This window comes from Elgaria multicarinata, chromosome 1, assembly GCF_023053635.1.
Source record: "Elgaria multicarinata webbii isolate HBS135686 ecotype San Diego chromosome 1, rElgMul1.1.pri, whole genome shotgun sequence".
Lineage (NCBI taxonomy): Eukaryota > Metazoa > Chordata > Lepidosauria > Squamata > Anguidae > Elgaria > Elgaria multicarinata.
In genome coordinates this window covers 126,609,615-126,625,275 of record NC_086171.1, presented here as the reverse complement: position 1 = coordinate 126,625,275, position 15,661 = coordinate 126,609,615, and the positions used below count along the sequence as shown (strand labels likewise).

Genomic DNA, 15,661 nt, shown 5'->3' with positions numbered 1-15,661 from the left:
GACTCCTGTATATTGATCTGTTTCCTCTTCCAAGATAACCATTATTATTTCCAGTGAAACAGAATCTTGTATTTGTTTTAACAATGTTTTTTTTTTAATGTAGTAAGTCACTTAGTTGCTGGAACTGTGTTATCAATTTATAATGTAGAATAAACAAATCAATAGAAAGTTTAAAAATAAAATAGAACACCACCAAAAATTTCCCTAAAAGGTCTCCTTCAGATATAAAAGCCCCAAAAAACTTAATAGGTATTCTTTGAATGATTAAATTACAACTTGCAGCCTTTCATGGATATTTATCAAGTGCTTCTAGTGAGCTGTAGTTCAAAACGATAAGAAAACTACTCCAGTGGACAAAGTGAGAGGTGTCGGAAAAGCAAAAACCATCCATTTAAGCATAGCAAGCCAAAACGTTGCTTCAGCATAAACTCTTCCGCGCAGGCTGCAAAGATTTCCCTTAAGGTTTCCAGTAAATGAGAAAATCCATGAAAGAGTAATTTAAGCTCTGACCATTTTAGGTAGGTGGGTGATGTCATTTGATTTTTGTATGTGTGTACGCAATCCAATCCATGTAAATGCACATAAGTTCAGAAGGTCTGCTCTCAAGTTAAGGCACTGGGAATACTGAACAAAAACAAAGGCAGCAGGCAGACTTCAGTCCTCATAAATTCCACCCTCACAATTACAAAATGACTTATTATAGAGCTTTATCAGAAGAACATTGGCCTTGGCCACGCTGCTAGATGTTTAAACTTTGTTTAGAGTAAGAAAAGGTCTGGTCTGTATTCTTCTCGCAGCTGACACCTAGTAATAGTCTTTGTTACCCAAAATGCTGGCAGGAACCAACACTTTTAAATTATGTTCTCCTAGAAATATTCTGATTTTTCAATTTATAAAGTTCAAAACGAGTCATGCAATCAACATATCACAACGGAATGATTGTAAACATTTTTTCTTCTAAGGGGGGAAAAATGTATGACACAAACTTTTTTCAAACTGTTAATCATACCCCAAAAAATAAATATTCAAGATAATGGAAAGACAGGTTTAGTTCTTTGTGCTAAATCAGATTTGAAGAGGGTGGGGGTGGGGGTGGAAGCTCTGTTCTAATAAGGGAAAACGTCCTTTGCCTTCCTTGGTTATTATGTATACGTCTACTACACCTCTGCGAGCATATATACCAGGGCTGGGGAATCTGTGGTCCTCTAGATCATATTGGACTCCATTTTCCATCAGCCCCAGCCAGCATTGCCAATGTGAATGATGGGAACTGTAGTCCAGCACCATCTGGAAAGCAAAAGGTTTTCCCCATCCCACACACAGGCCTGTGTCTTATTTACAAAAGAACTTTATGATTCATGGGGGTGCTGAAATTAAAGCATATTTCTAAACACACTGGATTAATTAAGCATTTTAAACACAGAGCCAAAATGTATTTATGGAAGTGGGTTTGGATCCAGACATAGCCCTACTTAGAACAGACCAAATGAGATCAATAGACACATTGATTTCATTGTGTCTACTCTAAGTAGGACTTACATTAGATTTTACCCTCAGTCTGAATGCAACCCAGTAATCCTGTTGAAGCCAGTAATGCTTAAAGTGACTTTGAATGTGACAATCCCATGCAGCTAGCTGAATGTGGTTTCATTTCCAAATTTGGCTGGTAGCACAGCACTGCCACATCTAAAAGGGACTTGCATGAGCTATGCGTGTACATGCAGCTTGTGGCAAAACAGGGACTTGTTTTTATTAATGTTCAGATGATATTTATTGCTGGAGTTAGCTGTACCGATGGTGGAACTTTGTGGTAATTGAGGTTTATTCCTGGGATGGGATTGGTCCATGAGGTTTAGAGAAGGTTTTGACAGTTGAAGGTAAGGCAGAGGTAGTTATGACAGTTGGGAGTTCCAAGTGGGGGGAGTTAGGCTGGAAGCTGAAATGAGATTAGGTAATTTGGTCTGGGCTGGTTTCATTATATAATTTGACTTTAGAACATGTACTGTAAGCGTTATTTCATAAGAAAATTAAGTCATTGTTGTTCAGTGTGGATTAGTGGAGGTCAATACCCATGAAAAACTGGAGCTAGCATTTATATACCACAGCAAGATAATTGCCCTGGTGTATTTGAGGGTGGAAACATAAGGGAAATGTCACAAGTGGTGGCAGCAGGTTGGTAATTCTAGCATTGGACCTCTCACTTCAACAGGGTGAGGCATTGTATGTGGTGGCAGCTGCGGATCAAAATTGCCATGCAGCCCATGCAAATTTCTTCTTCAGGCAGGAGGATTCTGTGATGGTGCCAATAAAGGAAGTGACTGCGTGTTTTGGCTGGATGTCTCTCTCGCTCATTGCAATGACTAATTTTGGATATGTTTGGCTGGACAAATGGCTTTCCATTGACTTTGCATGCAGGGAGCTGCCCTCTGTTGACATGGTTAGAGAAGCCATTGTGGGCAATGGACATCAAGGTGGACACCAGCACTCCAATGCCTGCCAAAATGGTTAGACTGGGGCTAATAGGTACAAAGTAGTGAAAGAAAACCAAACTTAACTTCTCGTGGAAACAGTAAGAATTAACAACCCAATTCTGTCTATGCCTACTTGGAGAAATGAAGTCCCATGGATTTCAGTGAGACACTTCCAATAAATAGGCTTAGCATTACTCTAGATAGATGAGCATAGGGCACCTTTTAAGCATATGTATTTTTAAAGACAGTATGATTCAATTCTCATATTTGTACAGGAGACAATCTAGATTAAAAAAACTATTAATATTTTCTAGTAATATTTTCAGTGTGGGTGATCTTACTTTGCTGTTCTAGTTGCCTAATATTGCTATTGATAGCAAACGGTCTAGGAGCAGAGTTTGCTTAAACATGGTAGACCATTTGCTCCATTGCAAGCTTTATTTACAGGGACACGGCAGCTACATTTCTCCAGCTCCTCCCACTCTCACACAGCCAATCCAAGCACTCCCCTCCACCATCCAATTAGCACTCAGGCATTCAAACCCCCCCTTACCAACCCAACCTGTTAGTACAAGTTGTAAGTACATTGAGTTACTTCCTGGAATTGTATGCCTAATATAACCAATAACTTGACAAATATTTACATTTAATACATAATAGGCAGCTGAACATCACAGTTGCCCACTCCTGTTATCTAGCAAGCATGAGCCTCTTCTCTCCCATTATGTTCAAAGCCATTATTATTCTTGAACAAAACGTGATTTGATAACCGTCTTGCAGTACTGTAGAGTACAAAATGGTTCGGAATAGTTTACAGTTCAGAAAATAGGCATCACATTTTATTAATAACTGGTATACTTTTATTAAGCACAGAGGACTTAAGGTAACATGACAAGGGTAATATCAAAACTGTACAACTTATCAGTTACACGAAGATTTTGGGAATACACGAAATACAGAAACAAACACAAATGGGGTGTTCAAACTGGCCACAGGGATTAAGCAGGCATATTTCTCCCACTCATTTTAAAAAAAAAAAAAAAAAAAAGATGCAAGGAAATTAGGCTAATTTTTTTAAAAAATAGGGCAAGTATTTTGTTTTGGAAATGGCAGACTTCAGACAAGGTTTGAGTCACTTCACGAACACCCCAGGTTTGACAAACAAAACAGAACAGTTGCCTCATTAAAAATACTCTACTCATACAGAGTGCAAACCAGCAGGTGCCAATGCTGTGCATCATCCATTTATTCTAATAGGCCTGGTACAGCAGCTCCATACAAGGCCCTTTGAAATGGAGGGTGGATACCCAGCAGCAGTATCTGTTGGACTACACTTACAATCAGCAGTAGGGTCTTCTTTCGAAGCATGAGGTAGATACATATCATAGAAAAGGCAAGGACACACTCACACAACCATAAACAGTCAAGGGGAGGGAGAACATACAATTTGCTTTCAAAACGATATGCAGAACTTTGTGTCAACCCTACACGATGCATGACATTTTGACTTTTTGTGACAGTAAAGTAACAGCTGCCAAATGCGAAAATATTTGAAAAGGCATGAGCTATTCATTAGATAATATATGGACATAACAGGCAAAGTACAGTGAAGTTGATATAGTTCTGAAACAGGTTTTACAGTGAGAAATCATTTCTTTTGAAACAATAATTCTGCCTTCCCAATTTTAACAGTTCCATTGAAGTGAACTACTGCATGTTGGCAAGCGTTAAATAAATGTAAGTTGATAAGGCAAGCAAAGAAGGAATTCAAAGAGCTAACTGCAATAGCATAAAGCAACCAATAAATATTTCTGTAAATATATCTGGATTAGGAAACCAGCTGTGTAGGCAGTAGGATCTTTAAGTGAAAAATAAATGGAAAGGAGTACTGAAAGACGATAGGGAAAGAAATGGAATGAAAGATTTCCATCAGTCTTTATTGTGAAAGTTTGTGATGAGATACCCACATTGTTTTCAGAGAGGGAATCTCAAGAACTATGTCAAAATAAAACAAAATTGACATCTTGGAGCTGAAAAATTACAAATTAGCATGTTGCTGGGGCTTGATGACAATCACCAGAAAGTTTTTAAAGGCTCAAATGTGAAATTTCTGATCTTTAAACAAAAACATGCAACTTATAAAATCAACCATCAAAGCCAGAGGATTGGATGGTAATCAATGTAAAACTTTTTTTTTGGGGGGGGAGGAATTGGGGAAAGGCGAAGCAGGAAATTAAAGACTTGCCACCCTATAGCAGTCCAAAGTAATTTAGTAGAAAACATTATTGAAGTTAAATCTGTTGAATGCATTGAAGAACAAGCCTTGTTAAAGAAGGATCAACATGGCATCTACAAAAGGGAAGTCTTGCCTCACCAAACTTTTAGAATATTTTTAAAGTTTCAACTAGTTTATAGACAAAGGTGATCCAGCAGCTGTTATATACTTGAACTTCCAAAAAGCTTTTGACAAAATCCCTCTGAAATGCCAAACCAGGAACAGAGAAATTTCCATATGGACAGACCAAAAAGTGTCCCAGGTCCCAGGCTGGCCACTTGCACAATTTTATACTTTGTTAGTGAGGCAAGACAAAATTCACATTCCCCCCCCCTCTCTCTCTCTCACACACACACACATGCCCCAACACTGCGACACAACATGAAATAGCACATAACATGAAAGATTCTTGCAGTAAATAAGTGACATAAAAACTTAGAGCTTACATCTGTAGCAGAAATACAGACTTCAAGGACTGTGGGAAAAGGCACTGTACAATCATGTGACAAAGCTATACACTTTCTTGCTGTGTGTCTAGTTTATAAGTAGAACCTCAGCCCTCCAATATTACTACTCTCAAGACTTTACAGCTCCACTGAAATAAACAGCAATACTCTGGACTTGACAGCCTATCACCCTGATCCAGTAATGGGCACAGAAGCTTCCCCTGCCCCCCACAAGAATTTCTCATTCATTTCAGGAAAGGGATGGAATGCTGGCATGGCCTTGGTGACCATGACCACTCCAATTAATGGAGCAGCCCACATCAGCAAGAGATTTGTATATGCACATCCCTGTATGAAGGCATATGAACAAAGAAATGTACATAACCCTTTTAAACCCATGGAACAATAACAAATATTTTATGGCCATCATTTGCATTTGACATTTCCTCTCCTGTCCAATTAACCAGTAAGATTTTTTCATTAACTCAAGCTCTTAATAAAGTAGATATAATATAGTCACTATATAATAAAATGAGCATTCTGAAGTATTCTTAATTAAGTGCATCAAAGTCAATCAATTATATTTTAATCTTGTATATAAGTCTAGAAAAATGTCACTTGTCTACTCTTAATATTGTTTATTTTGTACATCTGGAATATAGATTTTTAGAGTAAATTTTGATAGAAATATTGATAATGCAGCATCTTTCTCTCTCTCTCTCAAAAATATACATTTAATTATTTTATGCAAAGTTTGAATCTTTCATCCCCACAACCAAGTTTATAATACTTCTCTACTTTTTTTTCTTAATCTGAAGGGAAAGGGGTTAAACAGGGGAAAGAATGTACAAAATCGAAGAATTCACAGTAACTGAAATTAAACATCTGATATAAAGCAACTTATATTTAAATATATATATATATATATATCTTTATGCCCACATTTAATGTAATAAAATATAGCTATGATCAACTTAAAGACTTTAGTCTTCTTTGAAGACATTTAAAAAGTTTTCATACATATAATATGATTACATAATACATTCAGCTGAAGGTTAGGCAAAGCGCATTATTTTTAAATACACAGGTAGCATATTGGTTGTCCAGATACCTCCCACTGATCCAGTCCTGCAAACACTTGAGAAAGGCAGCAATTTACATGTATAAATAATTCCAATTTCTTTTCAATACATTCCAAATCTGCTAAGATCCTCAACTCTGTTGGCCCTGCACATGTGAGTAAACCCACACATTTGTCCTCTTGGCCAGCATAAAATGGGCTTAAAGGGTAGCAAAGGTGAAAGGTTACAGAATGACACTGGGTACCCAATTTTAGGGATGCAGGCTTCTGATTTAACAAACCTCTGGGGCTGTGCATTGGTATGCAGTAATTACCAGAAGTTCATGTTCATCTCCAAGATGCGAAAAACTTGGCCTGCTTATTATACATCTGCTTATCAAGCTGCTATTAAAAGATAGGAACAAAACAGTCTGGTTTGATGGGAATTTTCTGGTCAGCTGACAAAACCTAATTCAGTCATCTTGCTGGTTTGAGTCGTAAGAGTAGCAAAGGGGATTTTGGAAGGAGAGGCTGAAGCTGTAGTAAATCCCCAACTCCCCTTGTGCTCCCCTTCGGGGGGAAAACAGCCAGATAGTGACACGCCTTATGCCCCACAACCCTTTTCTGATCCCTTTTGCAGTTCTAGCACAGTTAGACCTGAACTAGCCAGCCTAAGGGATTGGGCTGAGATGGGGAAGTGTTTACAGGACTCAGTTCAAACTATATTTAAAAACCTAATTAAAGATAACCTCCGATTTCTTGCCCATGCCACCTATACCTGCCATACTTATTCTGATCTGATTTATCTATTGATATAAATATAAACCAAAGACACAGAATGAATGGATCCCCCATAGCTTGAATCTGCAGAAGAATTCTCCTGCAAGCTGAACTGTATGTTGCCACAGCAAAGGGGTGGGGTGGGGTGGGGAGCAACAAGGCTATTAGAACAGCACTTCTGATAGTCTGCAAAGGGAGAGCAGCACTTAATTTGTTTTCAAGAGGAAGGATCCAGAAGGCCAAGATTCAGTTCAGAAAGTGGCAACTTAATATTATGACAGTTTCAAATCACATCCTCCAGTTTTTATCAGGGAGGTATTTTACAGCTAGGGGGAGGCAGGAGTTCTAAAGAATATTGTGAATACTGGTACCGGTTTGCTCTTTTTGCATTCCAAATGCTACTTTAGGATATATCCAATTGAGATGGCTAACTAGCCATTGGATGCAAAATGTAGGAGTCAGTTCATTCCTATATATGGTGAGTCATGCAAAACAATTTGCTCACTAGTTGTCTCCCCTGAATACTAAAAACATACAATCACCATAAAATTGAGGAAAAGTTGGAACAATAAATAATGGAGGTCTGACCCAAATAATAAAAAAGCTGGTTGTTGATAATGTAGACATTGTAGAGCATTCTTATGGTGTGGGGGTAAAATGAGAAAATGAACAGCCTAGTCTTAATTTAAAAAGACAGTGATGTCTATGCATACATTGTGGGTCACTTTCAAACAGTGGATAAATCTGGATGTACTTGAGCCAAAATTAGAAATGCTTGTACTCCATAGGCAGGTCTAGAAAGAATATCCTTCTAGGTCACTTTGAGCCCACAAAACAAAACCATCTGTCCCATAATGGACAGCGCTCAAAATGTCTCGGCTGCGATTTTCTTTTCTACCTTTTTCCTGATTTTTAGCCGTTTCCACATTTTCAGAGGTATATTTAGGTGTGCCAAAGGCTTAAAATTCGCCCATAACATAACCCCATCCTGAACACACAAGTGCTAAGCATGTATATTTGGTATTATAGTACATGCAATAACCCTCAGATTACAGCTCCATTGGTGCTTCAATGTGCACATGGTTTCCTCATTCACTGTAATTTTGGGGATAGTTCTGCACACACAGGAAGCTGTGCCTAGTATTGTAGTGAACGGGAAAGCTGTTGCATGTGCAGGAGCGGCTTGTGCTCACAGGCGCTATCATGCATGAAGCAAGCCCTGGAGGTGGACCAACCATATGATGCCTTGTATGAAAATTGCCGGACTACAGGTAGCAGGTGGTAGACACCAGGCTGGAAAGGGTTTCTGGATAAAGAGATGAGACTAACCGTTTGGTTATGAATGAAGATTAGTAGTTCCCAGTAAGGGCAGTGAGAATGGGGGAGAAATGGGACAACACTTAAAGTTGCATTATGTATACAAACAAGCTTTCAGGTGTATGAATAAGTATATAGGGGAGTCATTAGAAATATCTAATCCAAACTTTTTTTTTTACCCATAGTTCTGATGCTTTGGTTTCTGCTTGCTACCGAAGACTACACTTGAGGAATGCAAATCTTTTCAGCGGAGGACAACATGACAGCAGGCAAAATGCTGCACCGTGTCAAGCTCAACAATCATACAAATAATCAAGTAGCTACCGTGAAATGTGCAGCTGCAGAAATCAATGATATTTTTTTAAAAAAATGGCAAATCACTCTGCATTTGAAACTTTCTTGTTCGGATGAGATGGAATCCCTTTACCAAAGGGAGGTCGGAACGTGGGGGGTGGGGAGATGGAAAACAAAATCTTTACCCCAGCTTATGAGACTGAAATCCCTTAATGGACACCTTGTGTCTCCTTGACATTTGCGGAACCCGACGCTGTGATTCTGTACAGACAAAGCAGCATTTATGGTGGGGGAAGAACCTGGCTTGTGTTTCACATTGAGAGCCTGTGGACCCCTTTACACAATCCACAGCTGTATATAAATAGTAGCTTTGTCGTGTGTTAGCCAAGCATGCCGCAAGAGGTTCAAGGACCGTGTTTACCCTGGAGAGACACAACAGTGAAGGAAATCTCTCCTCGTTTTGTCAAAGAATCCAAACCAATCGAAGCAAACAACAACAAACATCTCCTTCTGAACCTCTTCTGCTCTCCTAAAGTTGCTCCGTGGACTTGCACCCTACCCCCTGCGTTAGGCAGTGCTGTTGCTGGAACATGGGGTGCTCTGTGTGCTTCCAATACTGTGGGCCGCACTGCTGTTTTCAGAGGCTGGTGGGGATGTGGGTACCTGCTGTCTTCCTGCCGGTTCGCCTGGAGATGGAAATGAGAAAAACAAACAAACAAACAGAAGAGTTCTGTGTTACAAGAAACACTTCTTACAATCTCCTTAAATCTTGTCCCTTCCCCAAAAGAAAGAAATGGTAAACAGAAATGGTAAAAAGCCGCTTCAAGTAGAAAAATGTGTTTTAAAAATGTGGTTTGATTTTTATACCTATGGACAGCATTTGTATGGAAGCACTCACCTTGTGTTGTTAGTTGTTGGACAAAATTGCTGGTTTCCAGCTAACTTGAGGACGGCCAGAATTATTTACAGCTATTTTGTCAAGGGACTGAAGTCACACAATTCCGACGGGAGGCAGAAACCTTGCAGGCTTTTATGTGTGTTACATGGATGGGTATCGAGGGCAGAAAATCAATTGGGTACTCTAGCTTGTGGAGAAACACTATCTTTTAATTTATATATGTCTATCTCATTTGTATCCTAGTGTTGCTCTAAGAAGCATTAAAGGTGGTGAACATGAGAATTAATTCCATTTTATCCTCACAACAACCCTGTGTTAGGAAAAGAGAATGTGTTTGCCTAAAAGCTACTCTGAGGTTTGCAGCTGGCTGGACATTCAAATCTTGGTCTCCCTGACTGAGGTCCAACATTCTATCTACTATACCAAGGATGGGCAACTTCTGACCCTCCAGATGTTTTGCCCTACAACTCATTATCTGTCACCATTGATTATGCTGAGTTGGGATGATGGGAGTCGCAGGCCAAAACATCTGGACAACCACAAGTTGAGCAACCCTGCATTATACCACATTTGCTTGCTTTTTATATCGACTAAAAGGAAAAATTGTGAATGATTCCCAGAAGGCGCCTCTAGAAGCCACAAAGGCAGCAGCAATGGGATGGCATACTGAGGAGCCGAAATGGGGTGGAAAATCAGTAGTCCAAGTTGGAGGGAGTTGATGGGGATGATGTTTCTCGTGAGCCAATTATTGAGGGATTAGGAAAATAATTATTTAGATTGTAGGAGGAACAGAGAGCTGGACTGAGTCAGGCATTTTAAAATCCAAAATAATCTTGTCGAAGGCAGAGATGGCCCCCAAAATATAATACATATTATTGGTATTCTTGTGAACCCATATGCAAACAAGACACATTTTCTGCAACAGGGATCAAAACCTGGCCTGATGCTTTTGCAACATAATCTACTCATGTGTGTTTTAGTAGAAATCGCCAGAAACTGGCCTTCCCCAACCTGTTGCCCCTCAGATGTTTTGGACTACAACTCCATGCTGACTGGGAATGAGGAGAATTGTAATCCAACACATCTGGAGGGCACTAGGCTGGAGAAGTCTGCAGTAAACAACAAATGCTTTCAAGTCGTATATTAGGATTTATCAGGCCCCATCAGTCTATGCACATGAATCTCTAACATTGCAAAAACCATGTCAAAGAAGCAGTGCTAAGAAAATCTGCCCCCACTAAAAACTGGGAACATTGGTGGGGGGGGGAGGGTAAAGCCACCCTACCTCCATATTAACGCAGAAGCTGCAGTTGCTTCCATTCCCTTAATCGGGCCCCTCAAACCCAGTGCCAGGAAAGTGATCTGCAAAATGTAGAACTGGCCTACATTCCCTGCTGCTGGATTCTATTACAGCTACGCTGTCACCCATTCTATAAACCACACTATTACACAGAGCTGTGCTGCAACCACGGCATATCAGATATGATCTGTATGCATTTTGTTCTAACTTTACATAGATGAATACCTTTTCGTCTTCGGGGAAAACGGCACGCACAGCTGTCAAAATTTGGATGCCAAAAATATACTGTCTCATTTGTTCCCCCCTCCCTTCTTTTTTCTGGATAACTTTCCACAGATCCTTTCTTTTCAAGTTTAGGGTTATGCCCCCTGGTCTCAGTGGCACAGGCCTCTACTGGAGTTTAAATCTTTGATCTGCCATCTTACTCTCCTAAGGAAAAGAGTTGGTTGTTCTCTGTTCGTGGAACTATTTAACATGTCCTCCAGTACAGTCACTCGGCGTCCATTATTAGTGATACATGAGATAAGCCTACAAGTCATAAATCTACATCAACTGGTGAGTTGGCGACTAATGGGTGAGAAGGCAAATGGAAAGGTGGCTGTAAAGATGGGCTGTAGCTGATTGGGTGGGTGCCAACCTAAATTTTCCTTCTCAGCTGGCTGTGCCCTCCTTTCTTTCCATTGGCATCTGCTTCTTCTCATGGGCCAACTTGCCCTTTCGAGCTTGGAATTTTCAAGCATATAAATAAGGAAGAGGGCAGAGGGAGGGCAGCGCTTTACTAGCTGCTGCTGCTGGAACAATGGCTCTTAATACTGCATTAATAGAACCTTTTCTTTACTGTTGTTCCTAGGGGTAAGAGGCATTTGGAAGACTTCTCCTGGGAGAAAGGTCACTGATTCCCAAAATCAGCTTATTAGCTTCCAGTCCCCCTAAGCTCTTTGACAATACCTCTCCTGCCACTCCTCTGAAGCTGTTTAACTGGCAAAGGGATATTTTTATAATTACTCTTCCCTCTCCATTATAAAACTATAGTTTCTCATGAATGTTCAAAACAGTCTCAGACTTTTAACTTGATTCATTCTATATCCTTAGTTTTTAAGAGTGTAAGGCATCCCTCCCTTGACATGGGTAGCTCATTGTGACGTAGTTGGACTTATAACCTTTTCTATTTCTTTTTACCCCCCTGAACCTAGTTATTATAGTCTTATAAAACAGCTAAACATCCAAAATATACAAATTATGCAAAGTATACAACTAAAAAAATAACACCCATTTGGAACCCAGAACTTTCTCTCTGTTGCTCAGGCATAAAATAAAAATAAAAATATAAAAAGTTAAATAGAAATCCATTCCTCTTCCAAGCTCAATACAAACATATAGTTTTATACTCATTTAGTCTTACCCAAGCCAAAAGTTCTCCTTCCAAAAATGTAATTACAGGCCACCATTCTTTTTCTTTCTTTCTTTCTTTCTTTTTTTGGTGGTCTCCCCTGCTGTTTCTGTACTTGTTGTGACAGTTTATCTATGATTAGTAGCAGGGCTTGCATCCAGGGTAGGCATGGCTGGGTGCTGGCCAAGGGCCCACATGCCAGCAGGGGTCCTTGGCAAAAGCCCCCTGGAGGTCCTCCTTCTTTTCAGCATTGTAACCTGCTTGTTCACCTGCCCCTCACTCCAGCCCAGACCATGATGATGGTGTGAAGGATGAGCCGTAGGTGCCACTGCCTACCTGCTCACTGTCTCTCTATCTGGCAAGCAAGCAATAATAATGATGAGAAAGTGGATGAGTAGACAATGGTGGTGAGTAGACTCACTGAGGACAGGGACGCTCAAAAAACTGGAACCAGAGCCAGTGTGGTGTAGTGGCTAAGGTGTTGGACTGGGAGTCAGGAGATCTGGCTTCTAGTCCCCACTCGGCCATGGAAACCCACTGGGTGACTTTGGGCCAGTCAGAGACTCTCAGCCCAACCTACCTCACAGGGTTGTTGTTGTGAGGGTAAAATAGAGAGCAGAAGGATTATGTATGCCACCTTGGGTTCCTTGGAGGAAAAAGTCAGGATATAAATGCAATAAATAAATAATAAAATAAATATTAGTAGATCCCACACTTTAGAAATCTAATCTGACTCAGCTAAGAGTTTGGCATTTTTCCATTTGGGTATTACCCTCAGGTGAGCAGCAATCGAAAGATGTTGCATCTCTCTCTCTCTCAAAGTCAACATCTACCTTATTTATATACCTTTAAAACACTGTTAGTAGATTAAAGCCTAACTCATACTTACAGTGCAATCCTATACATGTTCACTCAAAACTAGGGCACATCGAGGTCAATGGGACTAACTTCCATGTAAATAGGTATAGGATCACAGCCTTAGGAAGCTATCCTATGCCTGTTTAGACAGAAAAAAGTCCTCCAACTCCTCTGGGAAATGTTGGGAAGTGAAGGTCTTTTTCTGTCTAAAATGCATAGGATTGCAACCTTAGTCATTTTTATTTTCAGTAAGCATTTGAATCATTTTCTAAACCAAGTGCATTTAGGGGCATGTCCTTCAATGGTATAGTCATGCTTCCAACACAGCCCATTTACCTGTCATCCATCCAATGTACACACACACTGAATCTTAGCTGGTATCAAATAATAAAAGTCAGAATTTTGGGGAGCAGGGAGTCCTTTTAGTTACACACAAAAACAATTTTGGCCTTAAGGCAGATGGTGGACAGCACATTTGATTCGTCGCAACAATCCTGTGAGGTAGGTTACTATTGCTTTTATTTTACAGATGGAAAACAGAGCTTAAACACAACCCAGCAAGCATGCGTCTGAGTTGTAATTTGAATCCTAATTTCCCAGGCCCATGTCCAGCAGTCTTTACACATCAGATTTCTATTTCTCAGGCTGATATGGCAGTTTCATAACATGGCTGCATCCCATCTATAGGCGGTAAACATGCTTCAATCCATCTACAGACTGTAAACATCTGAGTGCAACAACATGTACTTTATTATTCACACGCAGGAAGGCTGCCAGTACTGATCCCTGTCCAGGAAATCTGACTTGTTTGCTTTGCTGTCCCTATTTGCCAAATATAATTTGTTGCTTTGACAGTTTATTTCAATCAGATCCTATTAGACACTTCTTGTGGGATGAGCAAAAATCTTGTTAATTAGAAGCACAATCGTTAATTAGAAGCACAGTCGTAAAGGCTAAAAGGAAAGAATCTTCAGACATTTTTAACAGGAAAGGATGACCTATGTGTATACAATGCACACATTCAGAATCTGCTTGCCTTGAGTTTCAGACTCAGAACTTATAGAGGTGTTCTTGGACCTTTGCACTTCCGAGACCTATTCACGTACAAGATAGGGGGTGCAAGGAGTTGTACAGGGAAACATCTTTTCCTAAACTATTTGCTGAGAGCTCCCTGAAGCTGAGCAAAATTTTTACTTCCAAAAGAAGCACAGCATTTCCTACTAATTATAAATGAAATGCATTTGGTGAAAGCTGTAAAGGCAACAAATATCTTTGTACAAAAGCCAAGCCCTTACGTTCCGGCATGCTTTAGCATGACCAAGAAGCAGAACTCAGGATGGGGCTACATTGATTCATTGGTGCACAATGTTCGTGCGTATCCTGGCTTATAAAACTAAGGTTTGATTGTCTAAACCGAACCAGTGACTGTCCCAGTGTGATTCATGTCTGAGCAGGGAGTTGAGACCAGGTCTACCAGCTCCAGTCCAACTAGAAATAAATGAGCCATGTTGTTTAGGAAAACCAAATGGGAACGTCTCCCAAAGCTCTGATTAATCTATGGCAGAAGTTCTAAAACTGGGTCACAGTGATCCTCCCCAAGTTAAAAACAAAACAGAAACAAAACTGCTGTTTTTCCTCACTTCCATAGCTCCAATGCAAACAAAACCTAAACCAGACAACTTGGCAAAATATTCCTTATTCTGCTGTGCCCAGGAAAGGGTATATCCAAGGAAAAAAGGGGAGGAACAGAACCACACAGGCCTACCTCATGATAAAAAGTGTCTCCGAGAGGAAGCCTATGATTTATCATTATTTATTGCATTTCCCTGCCCCCTTTCTAGGACCAACCAAGGCGATTTACAAAAACAGAAGCATCACAAAAAGCCAGGAGGATTTCTTATCAGCCATTGGGACTGGAAGTCAGGTAGAGAGCCACAATAAAAAAAACTTCCCTGATTGGTACTTCCCATCTCAATCGGGATAGATATAAAAAGAGTGTGGTGGGAAGGCCCAGGAAAGATATTCCACCCTCTCTGTACTAGCTACTTGAGGAAGTCTGCCCTTTTGCTTTATGAAATTTAGACGGGATGCTTAATTGCTCTGCCCCACTGTGACTATTATTTTTTAATTCCCAAGCCTCCCCACCCCCAAATTTTGCTGTGCGGATTAGACATGGCACAAGAAACAAATGTGGGGGTGGGGAAGGGGAGGGGGTCTACTTTTTTTTTTTTACTTTTTCTGCAGCTCTGAATTTGATTGGAACAGTGGCACAGTGGGAAGAGGGTGATGAACCCTTTCCTTAGAGGCCACTTTCCCCATTAAAAAAAGCACCTCCCCATCTCCACTCAGCTGCTTTTCATCTTGGAAACCTGGTAGGGAACGGCAATTTCCATCTAGAAAAGGAGCAGTAGAGAAATGGTTAATTGCCTCGTCTCCCTGCACTGCTGATCAAAAAGTAAAAAACAAAAACCATTGGAAGACTCCCAGTTTCTCCTGCAAGTTGGTCCTTATGTATTTCTTTTTTTAAAAAAAAAATCAACATATTAATAAACACTATTCTAGGCTTTGAGCA

The 15,661-nt window shown here is 40.2% G+C and overlaps 1 protein-coding gene across 1 annotated transcript in view; it reads right to left on the bottom strand.

Annotated features, from left to right (window-relative positions):
- Nucleotides 1-7,183: 7,183 nt before the first annotated feature.
- The window catches only part of TGFBR3 (transforming growth factor beta receptor 3), a 173,763-nt gene continuing 165,285 nt past the window's right edge, over nucleotides 7,184-15,661 (bottom strand). Inside the window, exon 17 of the mRNA XM_063136429.1 lies at nucleotides 7,184-9,329. Within this exon, the coding sequence (XP_062992499.1) occupies nucleotides 9,211-9,329 (119 nt within the window). The 3' untranslated portion in view covers nucleotides 7,184-9,210. The remainder of the gene's footprint in view (nucleotides 9,330-15,661) is intronic.